The 21,615-nt window shown below is 45.8% G+C and overlaps 1 protein-coding gene across 4 annotated transcripts in view; it reads left to right on the forward strand.

Moving 5' to 3' along the window:
• The window catches only part of LOC115398130 (PDZ domain-containing protein 2-like), a 39,217-nt gene extending 22,849 nt beyond the window's left edge, over window positions 1-16,368 (forward strand). For 3 of the 4 annotated variants that reach the window (XM_030104779.1, XM_030104780.1, XM_030104781.1), the window contains exons 11-26: window positions 236-350; window positions 969-1,042; window positions 1,135-1,357; window positions 1,789-1,906; window positions 1,989-2,121; window positions 2,916-3,003; window positions 3,574-3,677; window positions 3,758-3,917; window positions 5,264-6,009; window positions 6,213-6,357; window positions 10,302-12,624; window positions 12,960-13,077; window positions 14,680-14,778; window positions 14,858-15,122; window positions 15,493-15,627; window positions 15,951-16,368. In XM_030104779.1, the coding sequence (XP_029960639.1) occupies window positions 236-350; window positions 969-1,042; window positions 1,135-1,357; window positions 1,789-1,906; window positions 1,989-2,121; window positions 2,916-3,003; window positions 3,574-3,677; window positions 3,758-3,917; window positions 5,264-6,009; window positions 6,213-6,357; window positions 10,302-12,624; window positions 12,960-13,077; window positions 14,680-14,778; window positions 14,858-15,122; window positions 15,493-15,627; window positions 15,951-16,144 (5,040 nt within the window). In that variant the 3' untranslated portion in view covers window positions 16,145-16,368. The remainder of the gene's footprint in view (window positions 1-235; window positions 351-968; window positions 1,043-1,134; window positions 1,358-1,788; window positions 1,907-1,988; window positions 2,122-2,915; window positions 3,004-3,573; window positions 3,678-3,757; window positions 3,918-5,263; window positions 6,010-6,212; window positions 6,358-10,301; window positions 12,625-12,959; window positions 13,078-14,679; window positions 14,779-14,857; window positions 15,123-15,492; window positions 15,628-15,950) is intronic. The other variant, XM_030104782.1, reaches the window with a different exon arrangement.
• Window positions 16,369-21,615: the final 5,247 nt, after the last annotated feature.

A 21,615-nucleotide genomic window follows, 5' to 3' on the forward strand; every position in this document is an offset into this window, starting at 1 on the left:
TCCCATCGCTTCAGAACACTTTCTCCCATCAGATCACAATCGAATCCTGACGCTTTTTAGAGCGTTAGAAATTATATTTTAATGATTGCAGCACAGTGCAGAGTCACTGAGGCTCTCAGGTTGATACACTGAACGGTCAGTAGTTTGTAGAAGGCACGGCCTTGATGGAGAGAGGAGAGAATGGAGTTTGAGGAAGTCCTCCCAGTGGTTTTGACTCCAGACTGCTCCTTCACAGGGCCTGGGGTTCAGCATCGTCGGAGGTCAAGACTCTGCTCGTGGCCAGATGGGGATTTTCGTCAAAACCATTTTCCCTCACGGAGCCGCTGCAGCAGACGGACGACTCAAAGAGGGTAACCGCTCTCATCTTCCTGCTTCTGCTGTTGCAGAGAGTGGAGCCCGGTTTACACTACAACGTGAAAACGCATCGTTTTTGTGTTTTTGTTTCAGGAAAGTTTGACACAAAACAGAGCTCTCGCCTGGGTATCTGCACTGCGTATTCATTTACTCATCGGTCCTTTTATTCAGTCCATTTGTCCTTCTTGTAGTCGCCGTTTATGGGTTGATTGATGGCAGGATCCACCTTCCCCCAGTTCCTCATTACAGCTACAGATACGTTTCAGAATGATAATCCATAATCCAGTATTTCTTTATTCATCATTTCCCAAAATCCAGTTATTTTCTAGAAGACAGAAGCATAAGAATATGTACTGTGACTGTAGCAGCGTCTCCACCACCGTGTGAAAGCAGATGGAAAACATGTCTTCAACCGAGTGTTTCTGAAAAGTTCCACCTTGGGAGCTGTTTTCAGACTGTTGTGTTCAGAGGCTTTGAGTGCGGTTGTTGAGGAAACTGCAGTGGAAGTTTTGCTTTTTCCACTTGAAAACTTTGTGTAAACGGGGCTTAAATTGAGCAGGCTACACTTTATTCTGAACAGCGTCTCAGCTGATGGTGTTCTGTTTGCTGTGCAGGAGATGAGATCCTGGAGGTGAACGGAGAGTCTCTTCAGGGACTCACTCACCAACAAGCCATCCAGACCTTTAAGGTGTGAGACCCGACACTGGCGCCGGTATCGGAGCATCCCCGCTCTCTCAAAGAGAATCGCCCTCATGTATCAAACGTGTTTTCTCTTAACAGCAGCTGAAAAAAGGCGTGGTCACCCTGACCATCCGGACCCGTCTGCGCAGCCCCAGCCTGACGCCGTGTCCGACCCCGACCCTCCTCAGCCGCTCCAGCTCGCCAAACTCCAACGCCAGCGGAGGCACCCCGGTCCCGTCGGGGTGCGAGGAGGCCGAGGGCCGCAGGGGGCCCGGCCCGGGGCCGAAGGACTGCATCATCATGGAGGTCACGCTCAACAAAGGTCTGCTGGGTTTTCATGTCTGAAGCAGCATTTAAAATGCTCTTCTTCTTCAGCTGTGGTTTTAATTGTTGTCATTCATCTTGACACTTTGTTGCTGGTTTTTATCAGTATTGTTACACACAGATCTCACCTTCTCTCTCTCAGACACACAATAGACTTCATTAGAATGTTGTCAGATACTTGCTGGTTTTGTTTGTCCTTCGGTGAAGTTTTATCCTGCTGCTTCTCACCCTCATGGCAGTCAGTAGACTCACTACTCCCCCTGCTGGTGTGAAGTGGCATTACCAATCACATGTTTTGCCAGGACGTTTTCGTTGTTGTTTTTGTCACTGTTTGTTGAGAGTCTGAAGGACCGTGGTGTGAACAGATGTCGAAAGCAGCCCGTCCTCATGGTGCCTCTGTTTTCCCTCTGCCCGATGTGACCGCCGCAGAGCCCGGCGTCGGTCTGGGGATCGGGGTTTGCTGTCTGACTCTGGAGAACTCTGCTCCTGGAATCTACATCCACAGCCTGGCTCTGGGATCTGTGGCCAAGATGGACGGCAGGCTCAGGTGAAAACTCACTGCTGGACACAGATTTTGATGCCAAGATATGGAACGGTGAGCAGAAGGTCTGAAAAGTTTGTTTGACCAGCCGGGGGGATCAGATCCTGGAGGTGGACTCGGTCAGCCTTCGTCACGCCGCTCTGGGTGAGGCCTACGCCATCCTCAGTGAATGTGGACCTGGACCTGTCAGTCTCATCATCAGCAGGCACCCCAACCCCAAGGTAAGACACTGTTTTTCAAATATGGAGTTAAAAATCCCCTCAAATGTGTCCTTTAGGTCCAGAACTTACACTGCAGGTGTGGATTGTGAACTGTGTGATTCGTAAATCTTCCTCGTTTTGTGCTGTCTTCATCATCCTGATGATGAGCTCTCAGTTTACACAATCTGTGACTTCCTGTTGCATTGGGACAGGAGTGCTGCACAGTCTGGTGGTTCCCATGAGCCTGGATGCAGTGTGGAGCCAGATTTCAGGTTTCAAGAAGCAGCGAGTGTGAACAGAAGTCTTCTTTTTACCTGGATGATGTGGAAGCAGGACTGACTTCCTGTGATATCCTGACAAAACAAACGTGTTTCAACCACAGATTCGTTTTTAACGACGTATGGAGGAAAACTGACAGACCTCAGACTTTATGAAATTCGGTAATACAGAAACACTCGGTGAAAACTTGTCATGATTCCGTTTGAACCACAAAATCGCAGATTTCGATTTTGTGTTTGATTGTATGTGGATACATGTTTTTAGGTCAGATGAGATTTTTGTTTGCTCAGCTTAACTTTTTCTTGCTTGGTTTTGTTTTCTGAGCTCAGTATTTGACACTGTGCTCTGATCTAACGCCATGTTAACCCGCTGCTGCTGCAGGCTGTGTGGAGCCACTCTGACACCACAAACCCTTCACAGCATCACCGCTTCACTCCAGACCAGCAGTGTTTCCCTCTTTTCACTGCTGGAAGTGTTCCATTTTTCCCACATGGCGTTGATTTCCGGTCCCACAGTGTCTGATTGTGTCGTTTCAGGTCTCAGAACAGGAGATGGATCACGTGATCAGCCGATCCACGCTCAGGGACAAGATGAGCCGGAACAAGGCCTCGCCTCACACTCCAGGTCTGGTCTTCAGTTACTCCTTTCAAACCCTGTCAGCTGGGCTGGACCGCTTTACGCCGAATACTGGGGTTTGGAGGTTCTCCTGCAGTGTTTGGAGGTTTTTTAATACTGCCCTCAAAAACAACAATTCAGATTTAAAAGTTTTGGTTCGAACTTGAAAGAAAATAAAGTCAGGACTTGTGTCTCTGTGCTCCAGCCCGAACCCAAAGCCTCAACATGTGATATGGATCAATACTGATATGACTGATGATAGATAGCACAGTTTCGGCAGATCGTAACGTTGTTAAGTCTTGAGAATACACGGCTCTTCCTCTATCGCTCCATTACTCTTTTTTATTAGTTAATTGATGAAATTAAAATCCTGTCGTTGTGATCATCTCTACATGAAAGGAAAGATTCACTTCAGTATTTATGTCATGATAAAGATTCGTTTAGGGCAAACGGTGCAGCTGAACGCTTGTGCTCACAGGAACCACAGCTAACGGCTGCCACTGGAACAGAACGGTGTTTGTTTGACCCTGGCTCCTGCGCTGCAGTTTGACGTTTCTTGATGCTGTCTGTGGCGTTCAGGGCCTTCCTGTAAAAGCCCCCAGCCGTCGGTGAAGGAGCGGCAGGCCGACGGCTCCCCGGCCCTCAGCTGGACCATGAAGAGGTTCCTGGAACCTGCCAGCAGAGTAAGACTCTCAGACGTCTCCAGCGCTCTTCCGGTGCAGCTCTCTGGGTAACCCCCGCCGTTGTGTTGTCTGTGAAGCAGGGCTCCCTGAGCTCGGAGACGGAACTGTCTCAGTACTTCTCCCAGGACGGCTGCAGCCCCTCCTTCCTGTCTGAGTCCATTCTGATGGGCTCCACCAGCGACGACGCTCTCCAGCACAGCTTCACCGCCTCGGCGGAGGACGGCTCATCTCAGACACACGGTAACAGAATACAGCGAGGCTTCAGCATCAAACCTCAGGCGGCGTTTGGACCCGCATTTTGAATCCTCTTTTATTTCAGTCTTTAAATGACTGCTTGATTAAACAGTGTTTGATGGCGTTAACATAAGTGGTATTTTTAGGTTTTTTCAGTGGAATAATCTCATGGAGGAGCATTAAATGTGATATATTTTTTCCACTAAAGTTCACACTGAAGCATCTCAGCTCTGATTGGCTCAGGGGTCTGCAACCTTTATGACCAAAAGAGCCATTTTTTTTTTACTTTTCCCCAAGTCAATTTGGTCTGGAGTCAGAACATTTAAACCTTTAAAGAACATTTAAACCTTTAAAATGAGGTGAATGCAGCTCAGGAAGTTTCATATGTGGTTTAGGTTCACAAACAGAAACTATATCTTATGATGCGTTTATGAAGTTTTTACTACAGTTCAGAAAAGTGAACATTTTATTACATTGAACCTATTTTTCTAGGTGATTTTAATGGCTTCGTTTCTCTATTCAAGCTTTTTGTTGTTGACAGTTTTGAAATTTTAGCTGTTTTAACAATTTCTCCTCTTTTAACCAGTTTGGCATGCTTTTTTTACATCTGTATTAAATTTTGTTCTTTTATAAATTCAAGACATTCAGGTTTTTTAAGCCGTTTTATCATTTTTTCCTCCTTTGTGGTTTTCACTATTCTACCAAAATTTACTTTTTTAATCCCTTTTAAACCAAGAATGACCGATCAGTTTGAACACTGCCGTGGTGTGTTACTATAATAAAATGGTAATTATTCACTTATCATGTTGTGAAGGCTTCATGGAGCTGCTACACAGAGACTAAAGAGCCACATGTGGCCCTAGAGCTGCAGGTTGAACACCCCTGGATCTGTTGCATTAAGCCAAATTTGACTCGCAGTTAGTTTAGTAGTTTGACCTCGGTGTTGATGAAGGGGGTTAGTCTCATACACCTCGACGACCCTTCACACCCTCCACACCTAAAACACGCTGAAGCAGCCAACACACCATGTGGCGGCGGCGCTGTTACCTTCTGTTAGAGTGGATTTCCTCTTCTTTGAGTTACAGGCTGCCTCGGTCTGCAGTTTGAAACCGTCATTCTCCATCGATGCTTTCAGCTCTATTTTCTGTCCGTTGTTTCGATTCATTTCACTCTCTTGTCGCATCCTTTTTAGCCAGACACGCCAACAGTTGTTTCTCCTGCTGCTGACCTTTCTGTTTATTGAAAACAGGATGTTCAGGTTCAACACCTGGTATCCTCACTCACTGGTCGTATTTAAACCACCTGACTTCATAATATCGGTCTTTCTCCAATGAAATGCTCTTTATTTGCAGCGTTGGCATCGCCTGCGGCAGGAGAGGAGAGCGTCGGTGCTGACCGGACCTCCGGTCCCCTGGAGCCGGTGGCGGCGTGCCAGCCCCTCTCCAGCTCCAGCCCCGCCCCAGTCCGGAGTCCGCTCCTCCGTCAGCGGAGGCTGATGTGCTTCGACGAGCACCTCAGCGATGAAGACGACTCGGATAACGGAGCGAGCGCCAGGCTTTTCCACGGGCCGCCCTCTCCCCTTCCCGTCGGCTCGGCGGCGGCCATCGCCACAGACAGTGAAGACGGTGGAGAGGTGCAGAGATCCGATTTCACGGCCCCGGCTTGTGGTACGGGTGAGGAAGAGGCCGAGTCTCCCTTCGCGCCCGTCTGCTGCCCCATCGACCCGGAGGCGGAGGTGGCGAGCGGCGGTCTGGCCGTCAGCAGTGCTACAAACCGCCCCGATGGACAGCTGGAGTCCAGACGCTCCCCGAAGCTCGAGCACAAAGCAGTGACTCGGGTCAAGAGCATGATGAGCGTGGAAACTCCGAGCCCCCAGACACTGTCCGGGGCCGCGGAGGGTGGCTGGACTGCCGCCGCCGCCGCCGGCTCCACGCTGTGCCACACAGGCCACTCCAGCGAGCTGCTGGGAGTCTGCACCGTCGAGGCTGTAACGCTGAGGCGGAGCCAGGAGGAGTCGTTCGGCCTGGACCTGGAGATCATGTCTTCGCCTCTCAGAGTCCTCATCACTGAGCTGAAGCCCGGAGGAGCAGCGCAGAAGGTACAACTAGCTGCGCCTGTCTTCCCTACAGCACCCTCTTGTGGCACCATGCGGCATTACAAACCAAGATCGTGGGTCTGATGAGAAATGTCGAGAAGATGACTGGATTGCTTATTTCAAAACTATTATCCTGCAAAACACAAAAGTTATTTGAATATGAGAAGAAAAAGGTGAGTGTCACTGAGATTTGTCCGTTCTTTCAGGAGTCTGCAGGAAGGCTGTGTCCTGGAGATGAGATCGTCAAAATCGGAGACAAACTGGTGTGCTCTGCTAGTTACCAGGAAATCTGTGAGCTCATGCGTAATCTTCCAATGACTCTGTCCCTGGAGGTGAAGAGACCCGTTTCAGGTAAGACCTCAGCTTTCGTAAGTCACCCAGCATGATTAAATCCCTTTTCTGCCGTTAGTTTCATCTTCCCACTGTCTGACGTCAACACAGTGTCTCAATAACTGGATTCTCTGCTATTTGATTTAAATGAGACCTCTGCACAGCTCTATTGAGATCAAGTCTTGGAAATGCTGCATTTCTGCAAAACTCAGTGCTTTTTTACCATCCGAATTCTGTCCATAGCTACACAGTTTTAGGAGCAACATGAGCTGGATGCAACTTGCATGAAAAGGCTAAAATGTAGACCCAGTTTGCTGTTTTAATGTGAGATAATGCAGCGAGGATGCAGTGACTGGTTGTTCAGCCTGTCGTGGTTTCATGTGCAGCAGAAAGACCAGGATCCGGTCCAGTACTGGATGCAGAACTGGCACTAGTGAATGATTCCTGATACAACCAGAGAGTTTTACATGATGCAGGAATGTCGTCAGCAGCAGGAGGATGAGAGAGATTGAGCGAAGTCCTTTAATGAGAATGACAAAAGTAAAACAGACTGGAAATGATGTTCTGACAAAATATCAAGATGAGGAGGAAGACGGTTGATACAACACCAGCAACTTAACGTGGTTTGTTCTGTGGCAGACGCGTCATGTGACTGTCACTCTGCTTGCAACCGTCACAACATAATAACACATGGGAACGGGCCTTTTACTGACCTTGAGTGACCTTTTACTTTTGCAGAATTTTGCTAAATTTACTCAAAAACTTCGAGACATTGGGATGGAAAGCTGGCCAGTGATGCTACTCGCTAAACATGGGGAAGCCAGACTGATCCACTCATTAACAGCGAGCTCGGTCGGAACTCCAGTCTCATGACAACTCATATCGGTTTTCGGTATCAAGTAAATAAAGCTTAGTTCTCGTACCCTTGAGAATAGAGGACTCTGTGCATCCCTAAGTTCTTGTTTCTTGCTATTAAAGTACAGAGTTATGATATATATGACACAAAGGCGATGTGGCTCTGCTGCAGTGAGCTGTTCTCCCACTGGCTCCTGGGAGTTCAGTGTCAGCAGGATGGGTGTCCTGGTTTGAGTTCCAGTCATATTCGCCCCTGAGCAAAAGGATTTTCCTCCGCCGTGGCCGCAGGAACACCAGCAGCTTCCTGAGCGACAGTCGTCCTTGGAGACAGTCCCGTTTCCTCTGTGTCTCCATTGTTTCTGCTTCCTGTCACCTTTGATTCCACTGCTTATGTTCACTCCCAGCTTTATAAATAGCTCCAGCATCACGGCCAGGAGCGGCGCTGCTGAGGGGGACTGGTGGGACAGTCCAGCTGCAGCGCAGCGTTTTCAGTTTCCGCCCAGGAAAATGACCAAAGTTAGCATCAGCGTCACACATGATCACGGTGGCGTTGACACTCAGCCTATACATTTCTGATTTATTCCACGTGTGAATGAGGCCTGTGTCTCATCTTCAAATATCTGAGCCCGAGCTGTTGTGTTTTCACACCTGGAGCACCGCTGTTGTGAAAACAGACTCTGAAAATGCAATGACAGTTCAGCTCTGTGTGGCGATGGTGTCCTGGATGGATGCCTAAATTATCAGCAGCACAGAGACCCCGGATTTCCCCTCATTCATCCTCCATCCACTGGTGTATGCACACATTTATTGACTTAGATCTCAGTGCTGTGTCCAGCATTTCAGAAAACGTTTCTCTTTGTTGCACGGAGATGAAGAGCTTTGAAAAGTCAAAGTTTACTGTTTTCACTTGAAAACAGCCCTGAAGGACTGGGCATTCGGTGTTATTCTCAGCTGAGGTGGAGTGTAGCAGTGTTGCAATGACTCCTATTAGTTTGGAGGACAAGTTTCCTTGGTTCCTTCAAAATAAAGTCAGTTCCATTATTCCATTTTGTAGAAAACAAACTTTGAAAGTGGAAGATAGATTGACTGTTTTAAAATATCAAAACAATAATCAGAAGACAAAAGTTGAAATCTTGAGTGAAGACAGAAGATTCTAAGAGTAGTGTGGACAAAGAACATTCATTCAGTTCTGTGTATTACACTACAAAAAGCTCCTTTGTGTCAGATCAGTTTATTTCTTTCGGGCATGTGTGTCCAGATCAAACCTGGATTTGAACTGTATGGAAGCTGGATGTTTTTTTCAGGACTGCCGGGCAGGAGATCATGTTGAAAGGGTCCGGCAGGCGGAGCTGCTGTCTGGGACCCGTCGCCTCAGCTCTGCTGTGGTGAAGACAGAGAAACATGAGCTGTTAACTCAAACACTGCTGTGCTCCTCCCATCATGCTGCTGGTGCAAAAAAAATATTAGCAGACGTGTTTCAATCTATAGGAAGATTTAAAAAAACGACACAAAAAATATAGCTTATGTTGTTGGCATACAGAATAATTTGAGCCTGCTTTAATCTCAGTTAATTCAATGATCCATTCACCGCGATGCCAGGTGGTGTTGAAGACTGTGACGGAGGTGTTTGGAGTGTAATCCTCGTTGGTGCTTCACCCACTGTTGGTGGCAGCTCGCTATGCTCTGTGCCTTCAATAGACTGCTGTGTCTTTCCCTTTATGCCCACCTAAGATGTAGGAGCCACCCTCCCTCACCCACCCCCCCAAAGCAACCTGCAGGCGTCTGGCTTTCTATCCATGGTGACTATTTCAGACCATATCTGTGTTAGAATGAACCTCACTCACACTGTCGCTGTGTCCTGTCAGGTAGTTTAGTCCTAGTTTGTCTTTAGTATAATGGAGACATTGCTGTGGTTTGTCGATTGTTGAGCTGAACGTTGAAGATCAATATTTCTAAAAGCACATCTCTCTAGCTGTATCTGTACTGTAAGAGATGGAAGAAAGGAAATATTGAGATGGAGCAGCCACAGCAATGTCTCCACTTCAATCATTCACTGTCTGCGGACCTCTAGTTTTTTACTCGTCCTCTAGTTTTTCTGTCTGCGTTACAAAACGCGTTTGTACTTACTTTTATTCTTTGCTTGTCATATCAAAGACTTTCCTTTTCTGATACAATGTGCTGTGTAGTATAGTCACACCATCTGCCTTCATGGTCAAGTCATTTCTTTCTTCATCTGCAGTGAAATTCCATATATTGTTCGTCTGTTACAGGACATTTATTCAATCATACTTGAACATTACTAAAAAGGTGATAATTCGATTGAAGTTTCAGTAATTTTCCTGCCATCACTCACTAAAGACAAACCCAAATGAGAATTATGTAGGTTATCATCATGTTTGTTTGGGATAAAACTATTTACAACTGGTGGCTATGAAGGTTTTGTCAGTGTTTTAAGTTTCTGAGGACACTATAAAGGAATTAGTGAGAAGAAATTTCAAGAATAAATGTGAACAATGTAAAATGTTAACTAGAAAGTTGAAAAATCTGAAGAATGTGAAAATCACATGGAGAAACATATATATTATGATATGTTTATGAAGTGTTTTCTTAAACACATTAAAAACATAGAGCACGATTTAACTTCATAAGAAACCACTGATAAAGGTTTCTCAAAATGTCAATAAGTCGACACTGAAGCCAAGTTCTAGAGTCTAGTTGGTAATATCAGGAAAGAAATGCAGCTCTCTGTAATTAATCCAAAACATCAAGACAGGTTTAGCGGTGCCTCGTTGAGAATAAAGTTTCAAAATTCAGACGAATTCTTGAGCTAAAGTCAAAATTTTACAAATGAATTAAAAATATAAAGAATAAATTTGAAATGTTGAGTGGAAGCTCTGATAAACACAGGATGAAGACAGCAGTAATGTGACTAACCGTCATGCTCTCACTCCCATCCGAAATGGGATCACATGTGTTTTTCTGACCCTGTTAGCATGACTCCTGAACATGACTTCTTTTTTTTTCTGCATGATTCAGTAGCAGCTTTTGTTTCTGGAGATTTTTGCAGCAGAGGGTGGTTTCACATTCTGGCTTTCCCTTTCTGTTCTCAGCTGTAGATCAGCTGTCCAGTTTGAAAGTGTCATCAGGGAGCAGCGACGGAGCCGCCAAGCTGAATCCCGCCGGGTCTGATGAAGGACAAACAACAAGCACCGAGCCAGAGAACGCCGCTCATTCAGCACCAACCGATTCTGACTTTCAAATACCGATCACCAACATAGATGACATTCTGTCTGAAGTGAGCGTCTGCTGTGATACAGATGCACCCTTCAAAGCCACAAACAGAACTCTACCCGATGGCCCATCTGGACCTTCAACCCCACAAGCCTCAGCAGAAGGGTCAGGGATGGACGGTCTGGTCCAGTCCTGCCCCGTTCAACACTCCGCTTTGGATTCAGGAAGTGAAAAGGACAGCGTCCTCCAAGAAAAAGAAAACGGCTATTCTGTTTTGAATGGTTCAGATGAAGATGGGCCTGAAGCCTCCTCTAAACACATGTATCCAGCTGGAGACGACAGTGATTCAAACTGTGGCTCCTCCCCTGACGGCAGCCCGTTGGTCACTGACGCGGTCCATCACGCTGGACTGTCCTCAGATGAGGAGGAGGTGGAACTTTGCTCCCCTGATGCCCGATTTACTGCTGCTAGTGAACATTTAGAACAGGCAACACCAGACCAGCCTGTGAGTCTCGACCAGACCTTGTATTTATCACAGAGCATCCCCTCTGAAAACGCCCAACATCCTCTGTTACCAGAGGAACAGCCGCCATATCAGCCCTGCAATGGGACGGAACCTTTGTCAGTGGAGGGTTCTATTGGTACGACGGGTAAATCCGGTGTAGCATCCAACTCAAACGCCAGCGTACGCAGGAGTCGCTCTCCTCCAGAAACCCACAGTGTTGCTTTGAGAACCGTCTCGGGTGTCCAGGCAGATGCCTCACAGATGTCCCTTTCCCAGAAGAATCTGAGCACACATGCAGCAGGGTCTGCTTCGTTAGGTTCAAGCAGTGGATCTGACAAAAGTGCGTCAGCATCCCTGATCAACCAACAGAAGGTCTTGGAGTCCAGAACTTTTTTCAACCCTGGTGCAAGTTTTTTCCCAAAGGAAAGCGGTGGGCTGAAAGTCCTCGGCGGTTCAGACGGTACTGTGTGGAGCAGCAACGTCAAGATCCACATCGAAAATGCTTCCCCGAAACTCAAGGGCCTCAGTATCAAGAGCAAGAACAGAGCGCAGGAGGAGGTCCTCAGAGGACCCAGCAGGACTGACGGACTTGTCTCTTCAAACACCTCCAGCTGTTTGAAGCCCAGCAGTCAGTCGAACACCTGCCTTTCATTACCCAGGAGGCAAACTCCTGCTGAGCATGTTCCTCCAGAAACTGTACAGCCTGCTCATGAAAAAGACATCAGTTCAGGTTCCAGGACAGTGGCCAAACCGCAGCTGCCCGTTACTCAAAGAACATTTATCGAGGTTCGACTGTCGTCCTCGTGTGGATCGTCACCACCACTGACGAAGCACAGTGAACTCACCGTTTTAAAAAGTACTAAACACCCTCAGAGTGGTGTTGATGTGAAATTAGCATCGATGTCCGTGTCCGACAGAGCTAACGGTACGGTCAGAAGCTTAGTATTTAACTCACTTTCACCTCCTAAAGTGGCGTCTTCAACCTCAACTAACGGCTCTAAGGTGAATCCAGCGGTGGAGACGGGAGACGCCCTGAAGTCCAGCACGTCCAGACTGTATGTGAAGACGGTGGAAAGGCGCAGCCTCCCTTCTGACCCTGCCGGGTCTGCGACCTACAATCCCTTCTCTGTCCGTCATAAAATCAAATCTTTTGAAAACTTGGCCAACTTTGACAAACCTGTGGCTCGAAACAGTGACGTCCAGTCCTATGCTCTGGCATACAGGGCCTCGCTCAACCAGAGGATCGCCGGGTACATGGGCGTGGCCGGCTCGGCCGACTGCAGGGCACGGCAGAGGAGCTTTTGCTCTTATGTGGAGAATCTGAATCCTGCTGCATCCTGCTCACCTCTCCTTGATAAAGCCACTGAGACCCGAGCTGTAAAAGCTCCGGACGGGACTGCACCGCAGACACCTCCGGTTCTGCGGAGGAAGCACGGCAGGCTTCCACACAACAGGCTACGGCAGCTTAGGGCTCTCAGTATGCCCGAACTGGAGAAGCTGTGCACAGAGGACTTCACAGCAGGAAATAAGCTGCAGCCTGACTTACCGAAGAAAACCACGACCGAGAACTTCTCTCCCTCAGCAAACCTCATGAAATCCGAGGTGAACAGGGTGATCCGAGTCGGTGCCGGTCCTGAACAGGAGGCTTCTCAGGGAACACGGGACGCCCAGGGACAGCGGCCTGGCTGGTCTGTCAGGTGGGAGTTTTGTGATCATGATGTGATTAAAGCATTTAATGTAATCTCAGAATGTACCGATACGAGGATCAGACCTGATACTGCAGGCGGTGCTGCAGTATCGTTGCATCCCTAATATTTACTAATCTTTAGTGATTTGATGTAAAAGATATGGAGACTCGTCACCAGAAATGCTCTTATTCTACTGCTAGGAATGCTTTTCCTTGTTCTGCTTTTCCATGTCATTTGACTTGGCCTGTTTCCCAAAGTCTGAAGTCTTCTCATGTAAAAGATTTTGACGAAGGGTTATCTTCAAAAGACCATGATCTCATAAACAGATGGTTTATTTTCTCCAGTTTAAAGGAGCTGCGTGCGTTTCCGGTGAATCAGTGCAAGCTGCTCAGTCTTCTGTCCTCCCCGACTGCCAAGGCGTTCGTGTCGACCCTGCTGCAGGACACGCCTGCCCTTTCCCAGGTAACACCGCACTGCTGATTGGCTTTCCTTCACCAAAACACTTTCTGAAGTCTATACTTTACTCTTGAATGCCTTTTTTCCTGGGGTTTGCAGTGGCAAACATTCCAGGGTCCAGGGGCCTCATGTATTAAACATGGCGCAGGATACATACTATAAACCAAAAATGGCAAATAGTAAAAAAGTTTTTAAAAAAAGAATTGAACCGGCTGGCTTCAATTCTCCACTTTATCATCTGTGCTGTCAGGTTCTCCTGTGTCCAACTTCTCCATACACCAGGGGCTGTAGCGGAGCCAGAGTGGGGGCAAGGGGGCGGTGGCCCCAGGGCCCACAAGGTCGTAGGGCCCCGTTTCCTGTGATGTGTTCACATTTACTCGTAAATAAAATATTATAATAAAATGTGCAGTGTGTGCGAGAAGGTATGCACATATGATTGTGGGCTCAAATTTGCCAATTCTTACATTACGACTGTCCGTGAATGCATCAGAGCTGTAAGCCAGCGCTGATTGGCTGTGCGGCATGAACGAGTTTTTCTTTTGCAGTTGATCTGAACTCTTTAGAGGGAAGTTAAACAGTAAGCTAAACACTATGCTAGCTGGTAGCGGTACTACCAAAAACCTAACATCGGAGCCACTGGTGAGTCAGTGAAACCTTCAAAAATATTGTCTTTATCAGAATGCTGTGGTCTTAAACACCTGCCTGTTTGAATGTGCCTTGTGTTGCTCTCAACTATAAGAGACCGCCGAGTCTATTTTTTTCTAATATACGTGAATTCCAAAAGATATAGACAGCTGTGTCTATCTATCTGAATAGATTGTGTAATTTTAGACCAGATGTGTTCATTTTATATTTAAGCTGCATCAAAGATGGTACAGATTTAGCCCGTGACTTTTTATGAGCTTTCAGCACCACGGACAGCGGACGCTCGGAGACTGACAGCTGTCAGGCCGCATTTGTGTGTGTGTGTGTGTGTGTGTGTGTGTGTGTGTGTGTGTGTGTGTGTATTTGTTCTTCAGAATAACTTTGAGAACTAGTTTGTGACTTTATTCTGCTTTCTGAGGCATGTAGGTTTGCTTGGCTCAATAAAAGTGAGCATTAGTGTGTTGTTTGATGGTAGCATGAGGTATTGTTTGAATGGTAAAATTACTATCATAAGGGCCCATCGAGAATGCTCCGCCCCCTCTGTACTGAGACCCACGCTCCGCCTCTGACCAGGGGTCAAGTTGGCATAGCTGTAATTTTTTTAAAATACCAACCTTGGCGTAGGAAGTGGCGTATGCAAGCAACTGTGATAAATGTGGCTCCCGGTCTGGGATAGATGGCGACGCTGGACAATTTAATCGACGCTTTAAAAAAAATTCTTAAGTGGAGAAATGGTGAAGAAAAACTGAGGAGACGTTCAGAGAACTCGGCAAACAGAGATTATCGTCACAAAGACAATGAAGTCAAGTCTCCCATATGCAATACATGTTTTTATTTCAACTTTGATTTTATTACTCTGCCAAGCCATTAAATGCACTCAGCGCTGCCTCATTGCTCACAGAATCACACCTGGCTGTAGATGAAGCTCTGTGCTGCAGTGACCGCTGTGTCTCACCCTTGCAGGTGGACTCCACTCACCTTGTCCTTCTGGGTAAGGAAGAAGGCTCTGGCCTTGGTTTTAGTGTTGCTGGTGGAATCGACCTGGAGCAGAAGGAAATCACTGTAAGCACAGCGTTCACACTTTAAAGTTTAGACTGATGATGCCTCCAGATCAACCCTGTCATGTCACGCCTGTGTGCAGGTTCATCGAGTCTTCACCAAAGGCGCCGCTGGCCTCGAAGGCACAATCCACAGGGGCGACAGCATTTTGTCCATAAATGGCTCCAGCCTGGAGGGAAAGACCCACGGCAAAGCTGTGTCCTGCCTTCATCAAGCCAGACTGTCCAAGCAAGCTTTAGTGGTCATCCGGAGGAATAAAGACAGTGAAGTGGACAACTCTGAGCGACAAAATGCTGTCAGCCAGACACAAAGTCTGTCCTCTGCCCAAAAGACGGAGGCTGGAGCAGGTGAGGCACAATGTCTGATATCTGAGCACGAGGAGGACAGAAACTGCTTATTCATGCTGCTTGATTGTTGGAAATGAACAGAACAGGACAGAAACTAATATACAACTCGTGAAATATTTCAGAAGAAGTCACAAAATCCTCCTGCAAAGCTCAGTTTCAAATCTATTGTCAGTAAAGCTCAAATCTGACATAATATTAATCTGTCTTCTTTAACTCAACACATTTTAAGCTGTTCGAATGCTGTACTTTGACTTTTTTCAAAATTAGCATTTTAAAAAAGATGCAGTTGTCCGTGTGCCGAGGTTGAGAAGCAGTAACTTAAGTCATGTCCGACATTTACATTGATTTTCTGCTTGTGAATGTTTTACAGTGGTGGAGCTGAATCCAGACGGTGTTTTAATGGTGGACCTTCACAAGACCTCTGCTGGTTTGGGATTCAGCCTGGAAGGAGGGAAATCCTCCAGTCAGGGAGACAGACCTCTCACTGTGAAACGCATCTTTACAGGTGACTCTTGTAGTCCAGTGAAAAACCTGCTCGGGAAGCAACCACACTGCTTTAATGCTGACTCGCCTGTTTTTAGGATATATAGACAAGTTATTCCCCAAAATCAAGGGAGCTTCATGGCTGCTCATAAATGAATCTTTTCTGCCCCCTTGTGGGCATCAAGACACCTGCATGGAGTTTCTTTTTTTTTTCTTTCCTTCTTTCTGTCTGCGTGTCCTCAGTCTCAGTGGGAATTGTCTGTCATTTTCAGTTCATATTCACATCAGCCTGCCGTTCAAATCCTGAAGGCAATTGATTTGGTTTCTGGTTTCTTCTTTGTCAAGGCGGCGCTGCAGAGCTCTCTGGACTTATCCAAGTGGGAGATGAGGTCCTGTCTGTCAATGGCTGTTCTCTGGAGGGCCTTATGCACCACGATGCCTGGAAAATTATCAAAGCCACTAGTGAAGGGTCCAACCGCCTCGTCGTACGCAAGCGGAGCAACCTGACTGCAGTGACCAAAACACTTTCAACCACTTGAAAAGCTCTGCTGTGAACATGTCCTGCTATGGAGGGGATGAGCACGGACCAAGGAGGACAATCATTTACAGATTCTGGTTTATGGACTTTGGGATTTTGTGCTTAGTCTGTTAATATGTTTTGTTTCAATAGGTGGAATTGGACAGACAGTGATTATGGTGTACAAATATGAATTCATTTGAATCAGAAGTGCCGTTTGTTTACATTAAATTTTCTCTGGATCATAAAACAACAATATGGGTCTCATGTTTCTTTATAAACGTTTTCAGGATTTATCGGCAACGTCAACAGCAGCCGGACAACAGGACGAGTGAAGTCTGTGGTTAGGAGATTCTTTAATATTAATGAGAATAACAAAAGCAAGATGTACTGTAAATTATGTTCTGACAGATTATCAAGAGGAGGAGAAAGATAGTTGGTTCAACACCAGAAACTTAACCAGGAGAGATGCTTGGAGCAGCGGAGTAAGAACGAGTTTCAGGCTCACACACCATTGATGCTACATGCTGAAGAATATCAGACTCACACACTAGTGATGCTGTATGCTAAAGAGTTTCAGGCTCACACTCCAGTGAGATTAAAGTCTGACTGATACATTCATTAACGGCAAGCTAGAGCATGAGGCAGCAGACGGCGAGCTTGGCGTCAGCAACCTCACTGTGGAATTAAATCTCTCTTTGGTGTTTCATTTCACTTGGTTGCTGTTACCTTGAAAGACGGTGATCTGGAGCAGTACCCTTGGAAAAAGATGTAGTGGAGGTGACATTCACAGATGACACTGAGAGGATCTGGGTGAGAGCGGAGATCTGACGCATTGTGAAACTTTGGTCAAACATCTAAAGCGAAATGAGGACAGATTGAGGACCCAAACCGATTATTTCTGGCCTCAAATGTGACCGGGCCGACATATTGGTCAAGTCATGATTGTGAAACAACATCTTTTGAAATATATTTTATTAGGAAGTGAAAACAGATCCATACAAATATAAACCATGATGCAAAACAACATTTGCTCAGTTTCCCCCTATATAAGTAACACAAAAAATGTTGCACTTTTTGCCTCCTCCAGTCTACATAACACATACAGCTATTCATGTGCAATAGCACAGATCCCATTCTCCTGTATGTAGTCTGTTAATGGTACTGAAAATGTATACTATGCTACCTGCAAATTTTTTGCACAGTGCGTTTTCTTACTTTATACTTATTTATATTGTGACATTTCTATTTTGAGCTGCTGTATCAATGAATTTCCCCATCATAGGATCAACAAAATTTTATCTTATCTTATCTTATCTTATCTTATCTTATCTTATCTTAACTCTTAGCACAGAGGTAGCCACTACCCAGAACTTCATCAGGTAAGAAACAACAAAAACAAAATAAAAGGGAGCGAGAGAGAGCTGTCCATGGTACTGAAATAACACCTGCACACATTGACGAAGTAAACTGCTTGACACACAGAGTTAACATCGTGCTGTCCATGTTACTGGAACAACATCACATTTTTTAAGGACGTTGATTGAAACACACGCTTTGAAAAACCACAAACACATTCTGCAAATATTTACGAAGTACATGATTTGCCACACACTCACAGAGAGAATTAAACATATTGACCATGGTGCTTAAAAAGTGACTACACAATTGCTATGTACCACTGTCACACACACGCACGCACGTGCGCACACAGACAAAAACCCACACCTGCACACAAATTCACAAACACATTCATATACGCATACACACTCAAGTGTGTTTGCACACACCAAGAGACAGAGGATTAACATTGTGCTGTCATTGGTGCTGAAACAACATTACACACATTTTAAGCACATTGACTGCCACACACACACACACACACACACACACACACACACACACACACACACACACACACACACACACACACACACACACACACACACACACACACACAAGAATATAGGGTGAGAGTGAGAACGAGTCAGATACCAGAAAATCTGTAATTCCAAGGAAATTCCAGCAGGGGGCAATGATGTTTTCAAAAAGAGCATGACTTTCATTTAGAAATGAGTCCATATAAACATATTAAAGGCGCTATCCGCGATTTTAATTTAACCAGGACGAGAAAAATGCTTTTTATATCATGTACTATGAAGTCCATGCTATATTTCTGTGAAAAAAACATCAGTCATTGATCAGCGTGTTTTGGATATCTGGCCCGGCAAAGCGCTGCCTGAGGATGTAGCCTGACGACCTCTCTGCTCCACTGAGCAGCAGCAGCAGCAGCAGTGGGGGCGGGGCGGAGCGAGGCCGTCTTCAGCGCGTGCAAGACACCGGTAAACAGACCAGCATGGAAGCAGAAGGAGCAACAAGCTACTTTCTGCATTGATAATGTAGTGACAAGGTAAAATATGGTTTACCTGAGACGAAGTGGCCATTTATTTTGAACAAAAAAGAGTCTAAGTGGCTTCTGCTGTGTTTCCTCCGGAGGGTTGTGCACGCGTATGGGACGTGCATGTAGCATCGTGCACACTGATGAGTGGGAGCAGAGCGGAGGGGGAGTGGGAGGGTTTTCTCAATGTGAGGAACCAGTCAGAGAGCTCGGGGGCGGTGCCAACATTTCAAACGTCAGGGCTTAAAAATTGTGCAGAATCACGGATAGCTCCTTTAAATTCTGGTTTCAGATCGCCATGGGGAACACCGCGTTAGCTCCGCCCATCTTTAATATACTGTCAATAGAGCGAATATAGCGCTGTCCATGGTGCTGAAGTCACAGCCACACACATTGACCAAGTAATTTGCATGACATACAAACATACACACACACACACACACACACACACACACACACACACACACACACACACACACACACACACACACACACACACACAAGTAGTGAGAACGAGTCAGGCGCCAGAAAATCTGTAATTCCACGGAAATTCCAGCAGGGGGCAATGATGTTTTCAAAAAGAGCCTGACTCTCATTCAGAAATGAGTCCATATAACTGCTTTCAGATCGCTATGGGGAGCACCACGTTAGCTCCGCCCATCTTTAATATCCTGTCAATAGCGCAAATATAGCGCTGTCCATGGTGCTGAAGTCACAGCCACACACACTGACTAAGTAATTTGCTTGACACACAAACACACACACACACGCACGCTCAGTCTTGTATTTCTATCCTTGTGGGGACCGTCCATTGACTCCCATTCATGTCTAGCCCCTAACCCTGACCCTTACCCTAACCCTAACCCACACCACAACAAAGCCTAACCCTAAAGAAATGTTTTTGCACTTTTACTTTTTTCAGTAACAACAACATGGTCAAGAAAACACTGTTTCTCCTACTTAGGACCAGAAAAAGGTCCCCACAAGGCACGTCGTTTCACGTTTTGCTATCCTTGTGGGGACATTTGGCCCCGACAAGGATAGAATACAAGAACGCCCACACGCGCAGACACACACACACACACACACACACACACACACACACACACACACACACACACACACACACACACACACACACAGTGGCGGCACTGGGTCCTCTCCTGTGACCAGATTGGACAACCAACCTCGACACCAATGGATATGGACTGCATCGAGGTGAGTATCCCACCCACATGCTCACAGACACTCTGGAGACCATGGGCATCTGACACCATGCAAGTAGCTTATTACAAGTTTCTAAAGTGACACCGACACTAGACAAGACTGTATTGTGAAATGCTAATGGTCCGAATTATACTGAAGAAACGAAGTTAAGTTTGTGCACATGTTAACAGTGTCTGCATTGAAACAATGTGGTGTTAAGGTAACAAAGTGAGTAAGTTGGCTGTTTAAGTGTCTGATTGTAAAGGTTATGTTAATATTCACTGCAAGTGAACTTGTTGATTCAACTTGAGAAGCAATGTGGTTATTTCTACAGAAACTTTGATATTGCTTTTTGAGGTATTCAAGGGAATTGCAAGTTTCATCCTATAAGTAGTGCCAAAAGTGTGATATGTAACCACAACATAAGCTAAAGAGACACTGTTTGGATAAAAAGCGACACACAAAAAAAGGACAAACATTTTTTGTTGTTTTTGTCCTTTTATTAAGCAGGGGAGGATGTGGCACCCAGGAATTACTGGTTATGAAAAAGACATCCCCAACAATGTTTTTGTTGTTGTTGTTGTTGTTGTTGTTGTTGTTGTTGTTGTTAATACTGTTTGGCATTTGCCCACACTCGCCTGTGTTATTTTAACCATAGATATGTATGTAAAGGCTGGATGTTTCATGGAGGAGTCTGGAATGGCATCACTGGCGACCGTCTTGCTCCAGGCAGCTTTCAGCTGGCCTGTGATTCTGAAGGTAAAGTGAGTGATGGGAACAAAGCAAATACTCTTGTTTTGATTAAATATTTATGGATTTAGTTTCATTTGAAAGTCACTGTCACTCTATGCTCTGTGAATGTGTAAAGTTAAATCTCACATTGGGTAAATAAATTAATTATCAAGTTACTCAGAGGACTTCAAATGGAATAAATGTTACTTTTTGTCCGCAGTGTTAAAGACAATGATGAGTATCATGAGAAATAATCATAAAGTAAAAACATAAATATTACAAATATAACATTATTTTACATTTTTAACTAAACATGTAATAATTCACATTATTGTATTATCTTATTAATATTCATATATTTTGAATATTTAAACATAGCATAACATCTACATTTTTTATTCTATACCTAAGTTTTGTTGCCTATATTTTGATTCAACAAAAATACTTGTGCTTGTAAGCAGAGCTCTTTGGTTATAATTATTCATCACTATGCAGTGTCCTAACTACAACTCTGAAGTTTATAGCAAATCAAGCTGTTTGGTGCAACTCGCTCCGCTTAAAAAAAAACAAAAAACGTCCATCAGTCCCTGATGTCAGTGACGTTATTTACATGGCCACTAGGGGGCCCTTGATTTTAAAACGTATCCCATCGTCGTAATTGGAGGCGTGAATTAAGGGTTGGCGATCTGAAGGAGATACATTTTTTTAAATACTGGCTAAAATGATCTTTATGACCCGATGGGAAGCAATTCATAGCGTGTTCCTAAAGTAGAGCGGAAAATATCCGCTATCTACAGCAGGAGTAAAACAGGAAAAACAGCAACCAATAGTCTTGCCAGGACACCTTGGTTGTAAACCAATCAAATCCGTTCGCCGTTCTGCCAGCCCCCCTGCACGTACATTTCAATGGCGTGCACTGGTCCTGGTTCAGTGTGCACGTTGCGAAGTGCGCTCTCGGCGCTCGCGGCTCGCGTGAAAAATAGAACGGGAGTGCGAGCCATGGTGCGCACGGCGCTCTCCTGCGCATTGTGTGCAGGCAGTCAGATAGGTTAACATGGGAGGTGATCAGAAACTCCGTGCGTGGTGCTTCTGTGTCCAGTGCGTTTCCTGCGTAACAGTGGGAGCTCCTCCAATGGGGCGGGAGCTGGGCGGAGCTA

Source organism: Salarias fasciatus, chromosome 12 (genome assembly GCF_902148845.1).
Source record: "Salarias fasciatus chromosome 12, fSalaFa1.1, whole genome shotgun sequence".
Classification (NCBI taxonomy): domain Eukaryota; kingdom Metazoa; phylum Chordata; class Actinopteri; order Blenniiformes; family Blenniidae; genus Salarias; species Salarias fasciatus.